We start from the raw sequence: 16,807 nt of genomic DNA, 5'->3' as shown, positions 1-16,807 counted from the left end.
TCTCAAGTGCTGCTTAAGCTAAGGGGATGCCAGGACCTTGTCAGTCGAGGCCAAAGAACCAAACTTCAGTCATGGGATGAGGCAGCTTAACCTCACAAATCTTTCAACATGGCCTACAGGGTCTGAACATCTCTTGTCGGGGCAGCCCTAACAACAGTTGCATGTACATACATACCTTAGGCATGTACACAGTACAATGGATGATGACTCAAGGCCACCTAAGGTACCTTTAGAATGGCAGTCTCTAAATGTGGGTACTCGAAGACCTTCCACAGTTGGCAGCTAGGCTTATTCTTTTAACTTGTAAGCATGTGATGCGGTGGGCCAGCGATCTGATGGCGCTGACTGCGAAGCTTTTCAATCCTTCATACTACTTATTGCTCGTTCTATAGTGATATTGGAACCTTTAATTAATTCCCTGACGGGCCTCAGCAGTGGCGAAAGGCACCGTTCAGGAAATTGATAGACTGCTGAACAGCACTGAAGTTTGGGGACTTTCAGACCTACTATGGTGTGAAAGGCAAGTTTGACCCCCTGACCTGGTAATACAGGGTATTACCGGGAAATCCAACTTAAAGAGTATACCAAGCTTCAGAGCTAGAATCAAGACACCATAACTACCATTAAACCACATTACCAGCAGATAGATAAAATGAAATGCGTATCCTGGTTACAATAGTTTCCTAGTTATTTACTTTTTTTCTAAGAGTTTTACCAACTTCCTGGCGTAGTGGTTGTAAATGGGTGGCGGTACTGCCCGGAATGTGTAACTAGGGAGTTTTTCTGTGGTGCCCTGGTCGATACCTAGGCAGGGGGTGAACCTTTGGCTCCCTCCCACAGTAAACGCCGATGGAGCTTGATCTGCATGGGTATTGCGGCCAATCTGCTTTTCAATAGATGATCCATTAGTTGATCCATCCATCACACCTTCCATAAGGGTCCAATGAGGTGGGCGAGGTGGCGATTCCCTACAGTTGCGCACACGGTGCTCGACAAATCAAACCAGCAAATAATTAATTAGGAGACCGTGACAACCAAACAGGTTAGAATCGCTCTTTGGCCCTTGATCTCGGCCCTCTTTCCAGGCTACTGGGTCAGGAACACAACAGCAATACGCAGGAACGAAATCAACAGGCGCGTTACACAACGTGGGCAGAATAGAGTATGCTGTCACAGCATGCTGCATGCTTCCTCAATTTGTGGCTTCAGTTGGCTTATTAGCATGGCACGGCCTGGCTACGCCCCCCAAAATTTGATATTCGCAGATCATTATGGCATGGAGATGGGTTTGTGATGGGAAAGATGGGATATTGGGTTGCCTGCAGTTTCGTTCGCTCGTCGGTTCAGCACAACCCAGGTCCAGCTCTGTCCAGCTCGGTCGGTAACTATTCCCAAATCGTCAGCGGAAGCCACTTCTGTTTCCATTCGTGGGGGGACTTCTTCAATATTCTCTGCCACTTTTTTGGACATAGCCCTTAACTACTGGCAGGGTTTGGTTCTGGCTGAGTGATGTGGTAATTCAAGGGTCTTATGAAGCTAGAGAGAAGAAGCGAGAAAGGTGTCTCATTGTAATATGTATTGGCTCTTGGGTCCGAGTTAGGAATGGAGGCCAAGAGGACCAAAAATTGTTGTTCCGAAGACGCACCTCTCATTTCGCATTTGGCTTGGAATCTCTCGCTCTACTCCGTACTACGTACAGCGAACACCACACTACAAGGACATGTCCAGGACAAGGATCTTATAACGTTCCCAGCTGCTCTGACAAGCGAGTCTTGCCACGCCAGCATGGGATTGGATCGGAGGGGAGTTCAGCGAGTCAGTACGGAGTAATTAAGGCATGTTCTGGAGATGCAAATACTCCGACAAGCTACCCTGGGCGCATGTACCATACCGTACGAAGTACGGATTACATACCTTTATACGGATTATCCACAGTACGGATTACTGCGTCGTAGACGTAGTGTAGGAGGGTTAACGTTACATTAAAGTCGACACTCACTGACCAGGGCCAGCGCTAGGGCTGGGTCAGGGTTTTAGTGTAGTGTACGGAGTACACTACTGATACACCTCCTCCAGGATAAATAATCCTAGTGCGATACATGCCCCACTTTTCTTCACCTTTTTGCAAGCCACTTACACAATCATCACACCATGTCACTCTCCTAATAATTTTCTATACAAAGGTACTTACAGATAAAATCCCTAGGTTAGGAGCTAAGTATAGTGGCTGGCTCGAAGCCTAGTTTTGAGCCCTATTGAGAATGTATGGCACTGGATGAAGGATTGGTTTGAACATCGCTACGATACTCAATCGCTGAGCCTTACAGGGCTTCCGAAGGACTGGCTGTTCTGGAGGCGTGGGAGGCAGTGCCCCCTGAGTTTCTTCAGTGACTGGCACACTCAATGCCCCGACGACTTGCAAAGGTAATTGAAAACCAGGGGGGCAAGACTAGGTATTGATACTTTTATATTAAAGAAATTTATATTGGGTTGGGTGTACCTGGACTTCTTGGCCACTTTTCTGATTTGCGTTAGTTGTGGGGCGTGTATCGCACTAGGATTATTTATCCTGGAGGAGGTGTAAAGCCACAGGGGGCTGTCTTTCCCTGACCCCTGTGAGCTCGGGTATCGAATGATCGTCAAAAATGCCGCACCTCCAGCCGCCCCAAGGACTTCCATGGAACCTTTCGACGGAGTTGTGGGTTGCTGCCTGCCTTGACCATGTCCCCCACGCACCAGATATCGGACCAGGCTCCTCGCTAAGGTTTAAAGTACTCCGTACTACGTATACTTCGCACCTGATTCATTTGCTACTAACCTGGCAACTCTCAGACCATATATGGCGTACCTCGTAACGTGGATGTACTTTGTGATCGCGCATACATAATCGACGTCCTTTATTAGAGGGGGATGCGTTAGATAATGCACTAGTGGTCATCAGTGGTCCAAAGCCGGACTTTTCGATAAGCATCTCGGAATTTCCGGGGTCGGAAACCGACGGGAAGAGAACACCAGACATCGCACAGATGGCGGAGCTTGCCTGGAATCGCCAGATTTACCTTCTTTCTAGAAGGCCGAGCAAAACTCAATGCGGTAAAGCTAGCGCGTACCTACAGACGCTAGTACGCTATATCGGTGCTCAGCGCTAGCGGTCCGGCGGGAAATCTAGCAATAGGCGGGCCGGTTGTATGTATGTACTGTATTTAGTGCGCACTCCGCCAACGGGGGAGGGCGGGTGGTCGGCGGCCGTCGCGGTGAGCACTATACGCCAGCGGGACGGGAGCCGAACCCTAGCGGTTGACCTTGCCTAAAGTTCCCGTGTCGCGACTTCCAGGTTCTCTTGGATTTTGTGCGCGGGTGACTTGGCATTGACGCAAACCAGAAATTGCTTGCGGCGTTTTTAAGGCTGAATTAATTAGGTCGCAGCTGCCTGGGGAGTTGATCGATAATTGGAACAAACCAAGTCATTCAACCAATCCAATTAGGAATTGCAGTCGGCGGGTGAGGTATTTGTGGCGATTTCCCGTAGCTCATTCCTCCGCGCTACCTTCAGTACCTGCGTGGGACATATGAAACTCGAATTTGAAGCGGGCAGAGAGCAATGGCTGCCTCACCTTGTGTTTTTGGTTTCGATGGGGTTGGAAACACACCATCAGAACAGAGCTGGTTGCTTTGCGAATGTTTTTCGTTGCGGTGCACCCCAGGGATTGGCGGCTAGTGGAGAAGCCATCCACCAAACAGCGATGTAAAGTAGCAACGCATTGTCGCATCTGCAGGGGGGCTTCTCCCTGGACGAGCTCTTCCAGTTGGTGACATTGGACCGATCAGGCCGGCTCAGTAACGGAGCTGCGCGGGCCTCCGTGACTTGGCTGACGCCGACCACAGAGCGGCATCTCTCTCAAACAGACTCATGCACACTAAATCCTCGGCAAACACAAGAAGGGCCTTAACAAGAACCAAAGAAAATCTGCCAGGGCGCGCTACGGCCAGCAACAGGGCAGGCTTCATTGCGCCCAAGGGTTGATGACACCCGCCCGGTCCGGCGGCCAGTACGGAAGAACCAAAGAACATGGCGTCCCCCGACCAGAAGCCCATCATCATCATCGGCGCCGGCATCAGCGGCCTGCTCTTGGCTCAGTACCTACGCAAATCCGGCACCCGGGTTCCTTTTCGCGTCTTCGAACGGGATGCCGATCTGACGACGCGCGGGATCGGCTGGGGGCTGACCTTGCACTGGTCACTTCCGGCTCTGCGGTCTCTGCTGCCGGAAGACATTGTTCGCCGGTTGCCCGAAGCCTACGTGGACCGCGCCGCCGTCGCCGAGGGCCGTCCCTCCACCTTCCCTTTCTTCGACCTTAGCACCGGCGAGCTCAAGGCCAAGACACCTACCGCCGACGAGTCGCAGCGCATTCGGGTAACTCGCGACCGGTTGCGCTGTTTGTTGTCCACGGGAGTTGATATCCAGGCATGTAACCCCCTTCCCCCTTCCTCCTAATGGCACCTACTATTCTGTACGAATTACTGACTGGGTCGTTTGGGGGGCTCTGCACAGTGGAACAAGGCAGCCAACGGCGTCAGGACGGCCGAAGACGGCACTGTCACGGTCACGTTTGACGATGGCACATCGTGCGAGGGCAGCCTCGTTGTGGCCTGTGACGGCGGCAGCTCCCGCATCCGTGGGCTTTTGTTCCCAGAACACCAAAAGTACCGCATCCCCGTGAGACTTCTGGGCGTCAAGATCGACTGCACTCCGGAGGAGATAGAGCCGCTGCGGAAGCTGGACCCTTATTTTCTCCAGGGAGCTGCGTCCGAAAACGACTCTTTTGTGTACTGCAGCGGTAAGACCTGAGTCCCCCCCTCCCCCGGGGCATTACCGTGTGGTATTGTACCATCTCAAGCTGAGACTTAAGGGTTGCCCAGTTCTCGACGCGCCCGGAAACGCGCCAGAAGGCAATGGCGGCAAGTACACGTACCAAATGGTCTTCTCTTGGCCGGTCCGCGATGGCTTTTTCAATCAGCCGGCGCCCATCGAGTTTCCCGAGACCAACGAGGGCCGCATCGAGCTGATCAAGAAGTTCGCCAAGACCTGGGCGGACCCGTTCCGGTCCCTGGCACTCAGCATTCCGAGCGACACCGAAGTTAAGTCGCTCGAGCTCTACGACTGGCCCCCGCCCAAAGGCTTGCGCACCACCGGCAACGTGGCGCTTGTAGGGGATGCGCTGCATCCGATGGTGATGTGTAAGTTCTCGGATTTGCCCGCCTCCCTTATTTACGCAGAATGTCTTCTAACCTCAGTTGTGCACGGGGAAAAAAATAGATCGGGGCGAGGGCGCCAACCATGCCATCGTCGACGTTCTCGACCTGGTGGAACTTGTCATGCCGCATTTCGTCGCCGCTGAACGAGATGAGCATTCCACAGCGGCACAACGGGCAGTGGACCTTCGGGCCGCCTTGGACCGCTACGAAGACAGGGTGGTAAGCAGAACGCGCCCGGCCGTCTTGGCGTCGCGACAGGCTTGCATCGACGCCCACCAATGGAGCAGGATCAATGAGAAGAGCCCGCTGCTGAGCCGACGCGCAATGAACTTGGTATTTGACGAAACTGACATGGATCTGGGCGTCCACAAGATCAGCACCCCTGGCGGCGTTGCTGTAGAATAGCGTAGCCAGGAAAGGATTCCTTTGTCCCAGCCGATTGGTATCATGGCTTGCTTTTGGTTGAGCGCAGAGAAAGGCGCAACGATCTGCATTGTGCGGAGTATCGGAACGCGGTGGAGTCGGTCTGAGAACAGGGTTGGTATTTGTAACCAAGCCACCTTGCTTGAAATGGAATCGGGGGAAAGCCAACGACGATCATGTCCACCCTAGTCCAGAGCTTGTTTTCACGATGAGGGGTTTCTCCATAGGTCCCAAACAAACAGCTGTCTGATTCATTACCTGGCCCTGTATCGTCCGAGTCATCAAAGCCCATCGCACAATGGGTCATGAAAACAAGGTACATGGGTTTTTCTCTTCCTGGGGTGTCCAGTTCCTGAAAAACACACACATACACACACACACACACACAAAAAAAAAAAAAAAAACCTACCCTCCATATATATACCTGTAGCCAGCTGGTTCCCGACGCCGTTATCCCTCTGCCGCGCAGGGCAAAAAAAGAAAAGGTATCTAGTTTAGATTCTTCTTCGCAAACCGGGAAATGCAAGATGAAAAGAGGGAAACAACAAGAAAAAAAGGTGGGGAGCTAGCGCATGCATGCCAAGAAGCATGTCTCATTCGACACGCACGCTATACGTAACCGACTTCATGATGGTGTTCTCGGGCGCGCCTTCGGTGCTCGCCTCGAGAATGTTTTCTTCACTGCCGGCGTTCTGCCCTTGGGCGGTGGCGAAGGTGCCCTTTCGCTGGCTCGACACGCTGCTGAGCTTGTAGACGTCGCTGACCTTGCCGATTCGGTGCGCCCCGCTGCCGTAGTTGTTTCCGCTTCCCGAGTACTTGGTCGTGTACTCCCGCGCTTTGCGCAAAAAGATCGGCGCGAGGAATGGCAGCGACGATACCATGTTCTGCAAAGCGCCAAGAGTGTTAGGCATCTGTACTGGGGTGGCTTTGGTGGACTCTGAAAGCGGGAGTTCTGAGACAGAAACGTGGCCCCCCCCCCCCCCCCCCAAAAAAAAAAAAAAAAAAAAAAAAAAAAAAAAAAAAAACTTACTCCGACATTGAACTCAACCACACCCCACACAACGAGCATTGTCGAGTTTCCATCACCACTTTGAATGCGGTTAATCTGTTGGTACCGGAAGATGGAGCACAGAGTCGTGAAGAGACCCAGGAGGAAGATGATAATAAGGCCGATTTTCTTGGCGGTGTGGACCTTGAGCTTGAGGAGCACGGGAATCGGGATGATGGCGACCACGACGTCGGACACAATGGTCACGATGGCATAAGCGGTAAACGAGGGGCCAGGTGCCAGGCATTTGCCGTCCACCAACGGGTCCCAGGACTTGTGTACCTACACACGAAGAAGCCCCCCCCCAAAAAAATGTGTAAGCAGGCAGCTGATGGAGACCGCGGTGTCGCAGCCGGAGCGTGGTGTCTCAGGCTCTCCGACTTACCGGACGGCACGCAAAGATGAGGGTTAGCGAACAACCGAAGTGTCCGGCCAAGATGGCGGCCATGGTGACCCAGACGACCCTGCGGTAAATGACATGGTTTGTCCCCTTGAAGAGCCGCAGGTAGCTGATCAGCAGTGCAACCTTGAAGAAGCTGATGCCCATCTGGTAGATGGGTCGGCCGGCGTAGTTGGTGCGGGTGTACGGAATGAGGTTCTCCTTAGGGCGCAAGGCGAGCGGAAGACCGAGGCCGTACTTGGTTTCTGCGCAACAAGAGCAGCAAACATGTCAGTCACGGACAGGAGGGCAAGGTCTCGGCGGCGCTGGAAATCCACGTACGGACGATGCACAGAATCGCATATACTAATGCGAACACCATCGACAGCATCGCCATGTAGTCGTCGGCCGCCAACCCATGATTCTTGAACCTAATCCAAAGCCGGGCACACACAGTGGCTATGGAAAAGACCGAAAGGACGACGCATATCGCGATGATTTTTGGCCATTCTGATTTGGCGTTGATCTCCGGCGTTGCGTTCTCGACCCAGCCCATGTTGAAAAACTGATGGTGAATAAACCTGGTATCGTGCGGTGCCGCCGGTGTGCACCGGTACGGCGGATTTTGGTCGGCGTCGTTGGTGCGGATTTGTATGTATGTAAAGGACTCGGACTTGAAAGACTGTTGGGGCAAGGAAGGGGGGGGGGACAAGCCCGTTGAAGAAGGAAAGTCGGGGAACCGATCGGCAAGTACACTTCTGCGCTTTAAAGAGTGGTGGGAAAGGGAGTGAATGGGACTCGGCGGGAGATCAACGATGCACGCCAACCTGGGGGCACAGCTTCAACATCATTCGGTCGCGACTCGGGGCTGTTCGGGTATCTGTGTCTCTTTTCATTGTTGTTAAGCGGACGGGGACTCCCATTCGCACACCCAGAGACCAGCGATTTGAGGGTCAGTGAATGATCTAACCGGCAAGGGGGGAGGGTGTGGGTTTGAACGATGCTCCAGGCGAGGTGTGTGATGAGACATCAGGGCGGCATGCGACACCCTGGCAGGCCTGAGCACGCGGGAAAAAAAATGGATGCCTTCAGCATCGTTCCATCGAAGCCGTTCCCTGCTTTCGCTGCATCGATTGTCTTGCGTGCCGAGCCAAGGGAAACCAATAGCAGAACGTCAATGCCGACTGGGGCCACCTCCCTCTTGCAAATCGCTGCGCCCGAGTCCACAAGCGGCCTTTTGTTGAAAAGGCCGCGAACTGTCTTCAGGGACGTCTTTGGCCCCATCTAACCACTAGTTACATATCCCGCGCTTTGACTTGCCCGTATTGGCGCATTACTGTAAGCAGTAATCCGTACTGTGTTCTACGTACTTTCTTCGTAATTACTGTGCGTCCCGTGAGAGGAAGAGGCAGAAACGGCCGAGGGGCGGGAACTGATGACCCGCTGGCGGCTGATGCTCGAGATCGGATTTCTCGGTAGCCTGGAAAGGTAGGTAGGTATGTATGTACAAGAGTGGTTCGCGGCCATTATCGGGGCCTGCTTTGCAATAATATCTGGGGCTGCGCGCGCCATCTGGGCGCGCAATCTGGGCGCGCAGAACTTGCAGGCGGGGATATCTTCCAGCGACAAGGGAGAAAACGGGATTGACAAGCCAGTCCCGCGTCCTTCCTGCGGGTGGTGGGGGGGACCACGATCGAGGCCGGGCCAGGAAGGTGCTCACAGAACAAGGTCAATGAAGGGAAGGTGGGGTTGCATCCATGCCGTTGTTACCCATTTGGCATACTACATACACTAGTACCTGGCATACCAGCGATGTTACATTAAGCTACCGAGGTATGTAGGGATTACATACACACTCCGTACATACAGTACGGATTATATAATCACACTAATTACTCTCCATACAACCGCGCACACCCTGGTCGGCCAACCCTGTCCCCTTAAGGACCGCCGTCGGGTGGCCCGCAACCCGCAACATCCCGGCGGACATCTCGCCTTGGGCCAAACTCATCTGCTCCTGATCGTGCTCCAGACCCCTGGCAATGCCTGGGCTCGATCTACTACTTTGGTATGTTCAAAGTTCTTTGGTTGCAGTCGCTTCCAAATCAGTCGCGTCTGATCGAGTCAGCCGCGTTGCAGGCAAGGGTACTCCGTACGGGCTTGCCAAAACCGTCTCTTTGGAAAGTGCCCCGACAAAACTAGCGCCTGATGTCCCTGAACCCCGGCCAAAATCCATCATGGCGAGATCCAACAACATACTACTACACTATGCAATGCCGCCTCGGCAACCTCGTCTCGCTTCCCGTCCTCCTCCCTTTCAAAAAAGTCTTCACCCCTCGTTTCGCCCGTTTTCTGTGCTGCGTCGGTCCACGTTTCATTGCTTTATTATGTATGTTGGCGGTTGAGATCTCTTCTTGCCAGTCTGATTTTCACTTTCTCCCGTTTCTCGCGCCGTGTTCCCCGGCGGTGTTGCAGCCGCTGTGGCACTGACCCAAACCCTGCCGATCTCCTCCCACTCAACTTGCATCGTCCTCCCCCGTCCTTTGGGCGAGATCACCTTTTACCGTTGTTCCCGTTCCCTGCTTTTTCCCCGTCCCGTGCGTATTCTCGTCTCCTCCCTCCGCCTTCAACCCTCGGCCGGCTCGTTCATAATTAATTGCCGGTGTCCTTCCGCGAGGTCATTGCGCTCTCCCGGACCTCACCGTTCCAGCCGGCCAGCATGTCGACAACTTCGGAGAAGAACAGCGCGAAGGAGCGCGTCGACGTCAACGAGACGACGCCGAATGGCGCTTCGGGCGGGCTGGATTCCGCCTGGAAGTACCTTGACGCCCATCGGGATCAGAATGCTCTCGACGCCAGCGCGTCGATTGATCTGAAGGCGTTGCGTCGCAAGATTGATTGGCGGATCGTGCCCTTGATGTTCTTGTGTTATACGCTGCAGTTCCTTGATAAAGTTATCCTCAATGTAAGAGGCCGATCCCGAGTTCACCTCCCATCACCCCCTGAAGAGTGCATGACCAGGCGGCTAATACTACATGCATCACCTGCGCGCAGTATGCTGCTGTGATGGGTCTGCATGCGGACCTGAAGTTGGAAGGGAACGACTTCTCGAACATTGCGACATTCCTCTTTGTTGGTCTTTTGTGCTTCGAGGTCCCCAACAGTAAGCCGCACTTACCCCGTCGATCGCGTAGGAGGTGCATCTGTGGGTGTCACTCCCTCCCCGTCGCTGACCCTTGAACGCCACAGCCTACTTTCTCCAGGTGGTCCCCGCCGCCAAATGGCTTGGCGCCAACGTCACCCTCTGGGGCGTCGCCACGGCTTGCGGTGCTGCCGCCCACAACTACCAGACGCTTCTCGTGTCTCGGGTCTTCCTCGGGATTTTCGAGGCCACCATTGCCCCCTCGCTGATGCTCATCAGCAGCCAGTGGTACACCAAGTCGGAGCAGGCCCCTCGCTTCTGCTTTTGGTACACCGGCCTGGGCATTGGACAGATCGTTGGTGGCCTGGTCTCCTTTGGCTTCCAACACATGGGCCCGGGTGCCCAGCTGACGGGATGGCGGACCATGTTCGTTGTGCTTGGAGTAGTCACCGTGCTCGTTGGCTTGTCCGTGATCCTCTTCCTCCCGGACACGCCCATGAAGGCGCGCTGGCTCTCGGACAAGGAGAAGGTGGCCCTGCTCAAGCACGTCAGTGTCAACCAGACGGGCGTGCAGAACCGCAAGTTTCGCGCCAAGGAGATTGTTGAGGCTCTGCTGGACCCGCAGATTTGGCTGTTGCTCCTCTCGGTCGTCCTGGTAAGTAAATAGCTGGCCGTGACGGTATTGGTCGGTGCCGCTTGCCACTGCCACATGCTGACGCGCCTTTCCAGCTGTCTGTCTCTAGCGGCGTCGTTACGAGCTATTCTGCTACCCTCATCAAGAATCTCGGGTATGATCCGAAGCGAGCCGCTCTGATGAACACCCCGTCCGGCGCTGTGAGCATCTTCTTCACCCTATTCGTCGGATTCGGCATCCGTCTGCAGTCCCACCGCTGGGCATTCATCATCGCCTGCGTTATCCCTGCGTACGTTTTGATCACACCTCACCCGCGAACCTTTGCCTTGCGGGCTCCTTGAACTGACGGACTTGGGGGCTCCAGGATCCTCGGCGGCGGCTTGATGTCCTTCCTTCCCGTCTCCAACCGGTCTGGTTGCCTCGCTGGTATCTATCTCGTCAATGCCGTCGTTGCTCCTCTCGCTATCTTCTACAACGTGAGTCCATCTCAGCTCGTGATGGCATGCGGCTGTTAACCCGTTGATTGCAGTGGATCATGGCCAACGTCGGAGGCGCTACGAAGCGTGCCTTCGCTGCCGCCGTCATTAGCGGTTCCTTCTCGCTGGGCAACATTATCGGACCCCAGACCTTCCAGCAGAGGGATGCGCCCGAGTACCGGCCGGCCAAGATTGCTGTCATGGCTACCCAGGCTGCCTGCGCCTTCACCACCTTCCTGCTTTTCTTGTATTATGTCTGGCAGAACAAGAGGCGCACGTCCGAAGGCGAGACGGAGGAAGCCTACTTGTCGCCGGATCATTGGATCAACATGACGGACAGGGAGAACAAGAAGTTCCGCTACGTGTATTAGGGGGCCTGCTTCTACGTGGTAGCAAGATCTGTTTAATTCTGGAGAGATTTGGGGTTCTGGAAAAGCGCTGGCGTTCTGTCTTTCACATGGTTCTCCCAGCTGTCATCAACCAGTTCTAAGGCTGGACGTTGACCGTCATATGATAGAATACAAACCACGTGATGCTCATAGCATGGCATGTTATGGTTTTTTTGACAAGGATAGGTGCAAGCAGTGACGTGGAACTTGTGACGGCCTGAAACGATCTGTCAGAACCATACAGCAGAGTCTAAGCGGCAAGTCCTCACTCGTTCGCTAATCAGGTTAGCTCCTCCGTACCAAGGTTGAGGGTTGAGCGTCATGCCAACATGCCCTATGAGACAACATTATTGACTGGTGCTGTTCACGGTTTCCATTGCATAATAGAACATGTAACCTCCGTACCGTAAGTCGACAGCCTGTTCTACCGAAGCAAGAAGAACGATGATTTTGCTGCCTGCTCCTCGGACCTTATGCCTTGGACCGGACTAAATCCTTCCACACTATTAATTGTTAATTGCCAAAAACATAATAGTATATAAATAACGGTAATTATTTTACTGTACATGCACTTCCACCACGCGTGCAGAGGTATCCTGACAAACTTTGAGCTCCATTCAGGCCCCGCCCGTCGCAACCTTGTCATTCCGGATCAATGTCCGCAAGAGTCAGGGTGCAGGACAGATCTGCTGTGCCGCACCGCGGACGGGAACGGCCAGGAACGGATGGTAGCACGGTCTGCGCAGGAACGTTGACGGGAGTTGTGTTTGGGGGAAAAAGGGGGGGGGGGGAATGCGACGTTTACCCGGCGGTACGATTGGCCTGCCACGGCAGTTCAACGTTTCGTGTGGCTCTGAAAGTACTATGTTACATACATGGATGTCGTATGCGTCCACACTAGACGGGGGCAGTGGCTGGAACGTTTGAGATGCCTGTGGCCCGCAAGTTTGTCTCTCGGCGCTCATGCGGGTTATTGTCACGTTTTTTCGTTGAGTCGGGCCGAGAACCAATGGCGGCCAGTTTAATTCGTAGAGGTGGTCAGATTCTTAAATTTATTATTTAAATCAGGTACCTGAGCTCCGTTCGAGACCATCCCCTGAGACCAACCACTTCTTAGGGCCGAAGACGGGCTCGGAACTGTCTCATCTGTAGCTGAATATCTTCCCTAAAGTTCGGATTACATCACCTCCAACCTTAGGTGAGGTTAGGTACGTAGGTACTTTGGTCTCCAGCGATGCTCCGCTCCCTTACGTCGTATCCGGAGTCGGTTGAAGGTTGGAAGCAGTCAGGAGGTCACCTCACCTGAGGTAACAAGTGAGCTTTTCACTTGGCATAATTAGTGTACGGAGTAACTGTTTGAGGTATGTACTGTATATGAGGTATTACTTGAGTTGGTAGCCACCTGGTTGCAGGAACCCCGCCCTCCCTATACTTCTCTTCAACCATACTATACTTGCTCTCACAACAAGGAGTTATGTTCGGACACTGTTGTCTGATATTCGTTGGTCATCTTCGTTATCATACGAACCCTCGTCAGCATTATTGACAACGAGAACGTATCCGGTGTTCACATATAGTACCTTGGTTCAACCTAGAAAAATTTATAATTAGAAGTGATTTCGACCTAGGTACAAGCGGATAGAATTCAACGTAGAACGTGAAAATCAACTAGAATCACTCTATGTTCTTATCTGTTGAACAATGTCTGGTAGTTCATTAGCGAAGAGTGATTAGGGCAGGATTTCTCTCTCGATATCTCTTGCATATTACCAATCGAGGCAATTAATCACCTGAAACCTTAATTGATGCTAGTGGAATAAGCGTGTCCACTATCCTTCAAACCATTCAGTGCTATTCAGTAAATGTTGTAATATCTCATTACCCAAGATAATGCACGAGGTAAGAAAATAGCAGGATAGATGAGAAAGATAAGGTAATTAGTCGGGGGGTTATTCGGGGGATGGCCATAATTATAAACTCCGAGACGTTCAGCTCCAGGAAAACGATCTTCAAAAGTCAGGTACGTAACGTCCAAATATATGACCTGCTATTGATATTGAATATGTTCCTGTCATGATTTACATAGCATCAATTCTATTCTAATTAATAATCCTACCAAACTCCACAATGCTGATTGAAAAATTAGATGTTTAAATTATTCTACAGTCGGCGTCTGAGCCGGGATGGTTTCAACAAGCTTCTCCGAACCTAAATCTCTCCTGCATAGGTACTTCGCGTGCTCCTCCTATTCGTGTCAGGTTGGGGAATCCTTAGGCAACTCGCTTCTACTTCTTCATATTTCCGGCTTTCATCTCTTCTTTCTCCTGCCCAGCTCTACTACCACCGAGCCCGGGGACTGGTTTCTCCGGCTGCGGTTTCTTGACGCTCAGCCACTCCATCGTGGCCGTTCCAAAAATGGTCAAACAGGCAAGGATCAACCCGACGCGGAACACCTCCCTCAGTGCCTCGTTGTAAGCCACGAGGGCCGGCCCGCGGGAGCGGGCAGGCAGAGCATCGAGCAGGGCGGTAGCGCCTCCGGAGATGACCAGGCCGACGTCGAAACCGGGAAGGCCGGAGAGACGGCGGACGAGTTGGTTGGTCAGCACGTTCTGGCCGACGGAGACGAAGACGGCGGAGGCGATGGAGGAGCCAAATGTCATGAGGGCCAGGCCCACGGGGACGTCTGCCTGCGGCAGGGCCGCCTGCACGGCGAGGTTCGGGGCCTGGAAGCAGCCGCCCATGCCGAGGCCGAACAGAAGCTGGTAGCCGATCCAGCCGCCGGGCCCCGTGTCGACTCGCAGGGTGGTGAGCAGGCCGGCGCCGACGGCCATGACGCAGGTGCCGACGATGGCGAGGGGCGCGTAGTAACCGACGCGGGCGTTGAGGAAGCCGCCGAGGATGGAGCCGACGACGGTGGCGAGCATGACGGGCAGCAGGCGGATGCCCGAGTCGACGGGGGAGACGCCGCGGACGGCCTGGAACCAGACGGGCAGGAAGTAGACAAAGATGAAGCTGGCCGAGTTGATGCACACGGTCGCCCACAGCCCCGACGCGATGCTGCGCTGCCGGATGATGCGCCCGGGGATCGTCGAGGTCGCGGTGAAGATTGCCTGCACAGCTACGTAGGCCGCTAACAGGATCCCGGCAAGGACGAGGAGGGCAATGATGCGGCTGTCGTTCCACTGCGAAGGGGAAAGACTCTTTGTTTAGCATAGGTACTTACAGGATACTGTCCGTATGAGACATAACAAGGGCACCTGAGAAGGAACCGGAGAGAGGGAGGGAAAAGGAGAAAGGAAAGGAAAAGTAAGGGGGCCAAGGCAGTCTGAACTCACAGGATAGGTGGGACCACCCCACTGAAGCGCGAGGAGCAGACACACAACGCCCGGGACGAGCACGGCGGTCCCGGCGATGTCGAGCCGCAGGATCTTCTCGGCCAGGGACAGCTGGTCCGACTCGCGCTGGGGGACCCGGAAGAACAGGGCGATGACGGCCATGGATACCCCCCCGATGGGCAGGTTGATGTAGAAACACCAACGCCAGGTCACGTTGGACGTGAAGGCGCCCCCCAGCAGGGGCCCGACAATGGAGGCGATGCCGAAGATGGCGCCGAACATGCCCTGAACCTTGGGCCGCTGATGGAGCGGCACGATGTAGATGATGCAAACGACCTGAGAAAACGGAGCCATTTTGGTTGATTATCTGGTCAGCCATGCCGATAAGAGTGACCCTCAGCGGCGAGAAGAAGGATGGGAGTGGAGAGAGAAAAGGGTGGAGGGGGAGGCGGGGGAGAGTGTTGGACGTACGGTTCCGGCAAAGAGCCCAGCAGCACCGACACCACAGACGGCTCGCCCGACAATGAAGACGATGGAGCTGGGAGCCGCGCCGCAGAGGACAGAGCCGATCTCGAAGAGCAGGGTGCTGACGACGAAGACGGGTTTGACGGAGAAGAGGGTGTAGATCTTGCCGAACAGGAGCTGGAAGGCGCACGAGGAAAGCAAGTAGGCGCTTCCGTACCAGCCGACATCGTTGAGCGAGTTGAAGTCATCGGTTATCGCGGGGATGGCCTGGTACGGGAACAGGACGGGTCAGCATCGCTCGGAACCTCTGTTACTCGGAACCTCTGTTAAGAGGTAACGGGAGGGTAAGGAAGTGAAGGGCAGCGAAGTGATGAAGTGGTTTGCACGTACTGTTGATATGATGGTCCGGTCCAGAGCAACCAGGAACATGCTCAGAAACACCGACAATATCAGGAGAGCTTTGGTTGCCATGTTTATGTTTTCTGGGCTGTCTCCTCCTTTGCTGGTAGATCCATTCATGGGCGCGTTGGTTGGCTCATCGACAGGTCCTGTCTGCGACGACTCTTCCGATTTCGTGGCGCTGCTGTCCGGGGTGGACCTTGGGTGGTTGAGGGCCATTTCGAATGCGATAGAGGCCGTCCTCCAGCCCTTGAGCAGCAATCAAGGGGATGGAAGTTGCTTGAGAAACAAATGAAAATATGGTCGGTCAAACGACTGACGGCGATGATAATAATTAATATTATTAAAGGGGTCACGACGAGCGAGCGCTGGTCGTGAATTGGCCGGAGTGGTCGTGGCATTAGCCATGCCGCCTTTAAATAATCTAGAAAAAAACACTCGTAATTTCATGTTGAACTGTTGCATGGTTGATATTCCCGTTGCGCGCACTCTGATGCTTGCGGTCTGAGTTGTCGGGGACTTCTAACTAACGGCCGAGCCTAGTGGTGGACCTCTCGGGAAAAGCTAAGCCCCGAGCTTGAAAGGGAAGCACTCGATACGCACGGTAATTAGTTCCGCCACAATCGCTAATCGTTGATGTTGTCAGATCCCGTCACTTGAATTCCGTCTCTCTTCTTTAATCTTATCTTTTTTTTCCCACTTAGCTTTCTTTTGCTTCTTCATACCAGGAAGTTCCGCTGCCTACGGATTACAGTGCAATTTCTCCTCTCATCTCTCGGGCCCGAGTTGAGCTGGCGCGAAGTCATCGGGTATTACGAATCTCCACCCCCATCATTCACCAACAGTTGTTACCTCTTTCGT

The 16,807-nt window shown here is 53.8% G+C and overlaps 4 protein-coding genes across 4 annotated transcripts; 2 read left to right on the top strand and 2 right to left on the bottom strand.

Annotated features, from left to right (window-relative positions):
- Nucleotides 1-3,960: 3,960 nt before the first annotated feature.
- P884DRAFT_14865 (uncharacterized protein) lies at nt 3,961-5,681 on the top strand. The gene is made up of 4 exons (XM_069437232.1): nt 3,961-4,465; nt 4,553-4,838; nt 4,921-5,238; nt 5,318-5,681. The coding sequence occupies exons 1-4, from the start codon at nt 4,070-4,072 to the stop codon at nt 5,659-5,661; spliced, it is 1,344 nt and encodes a 447-aa protein (XP_069302293.1). The 5' UTR covers nt 3,961-4,069; the 3' UTR covers nt 5,662-5,681.
- A 257-nt stretch (nt 5,682-5,938) lies between these two features.
- On the bottom strand, nt 5,939-7,884 carry P884DRAFT_14813 (uncharacterized protein). The gene is made up of 5 exons (XM_069437231.1): nt 7,449-7,884; nt 7,113-7,372; nt 6,710-7,009; nt 6,089-6,563; nt 5,939-5,943 (listed from the first exon to the last, which is right to left on the bottom strand). Exons 1-4 carry the CDS (start codon nt 7,660-7,662, stop codon nt 6,273-6,275), a joined length of 1,065 nt encoding a protein of 354 aa, XP_069302292.1. The 5' UTR covers nt 7,663-7,884; the 3' UTR covers nt 5,939-5,943; nt 6,089-6,272.
- Nucleotides 7,885-9,825: 1,941 nt separating this feature from the next.
- On the top strand, nt 9,826-11,729 carry P884DRAFT_189462 (major facilitator superfamily domain-containing protein; the record flags this gene model as incomplete). Its single annotated transcript, XM_069437436.1, has 6 exons — nt 9,826-10,071; nt 10,161-10,269; nt 10,356-10,903; nt 10,978-11,171; nt 11,247-11,358; nt 11,412-11,729. The coding sequence occupies 6 exons, from the start codon at nt 9,826-9,828 to the stop codon at nt 11,727-11,729; spliced, it is 1,527 nt and encodes a 508-aa protein (XP_069302291.1).
- A 2,133-nt stretch (nt 11,730-13,862) lies between these two features.
- P884DRAFT_282214 (major facilitator superfamily domain-containing protein) lies at nt 13,863-16,347 on the bottom strand. The gene is made up of 4 exons (XM_069443585.1): nt 15,938-16,347; nt 15,554-15,814; nt 15,083-15,418; nt 13,863-14,929 (listed from the first exon to the last, which is right to left on the bottom strand). Exons 1-4 carry the CDS (start codon nt 16,163-16,165, stop codon nt 14,033-14,035), a joined length of 1,722 nt encoding a protein of 573 aa, XP_069302290.1. The 5' UTR covers nt 16,166-16,347; the 3' UTR covers nt 13,863-14,032.
- Between the last annotated feature and the right edge of the window lie 460 nt (nt 16,348-16,807).

The sequence above is a fragment of the Thermothelomyces heterothallicus genome, assembly GCF_042370625.1.
Source record: "Thermothelomyces heterothallicus CBS 202.75 unplaced genomic scaffold P884_scaffold_1, whole genome shotgun sequence".
Classification (NCBI taxonomy): Eukaryota; Fungi; Ascomycota; class Sordariomycetes; order Sordariales; family Chaetomiaceae; genus Thermothelomyces; species Thermothelomyces heterothallicus.
This window is presented reverse-complemented; position numbering and strand designations above follow the sequence as displayed.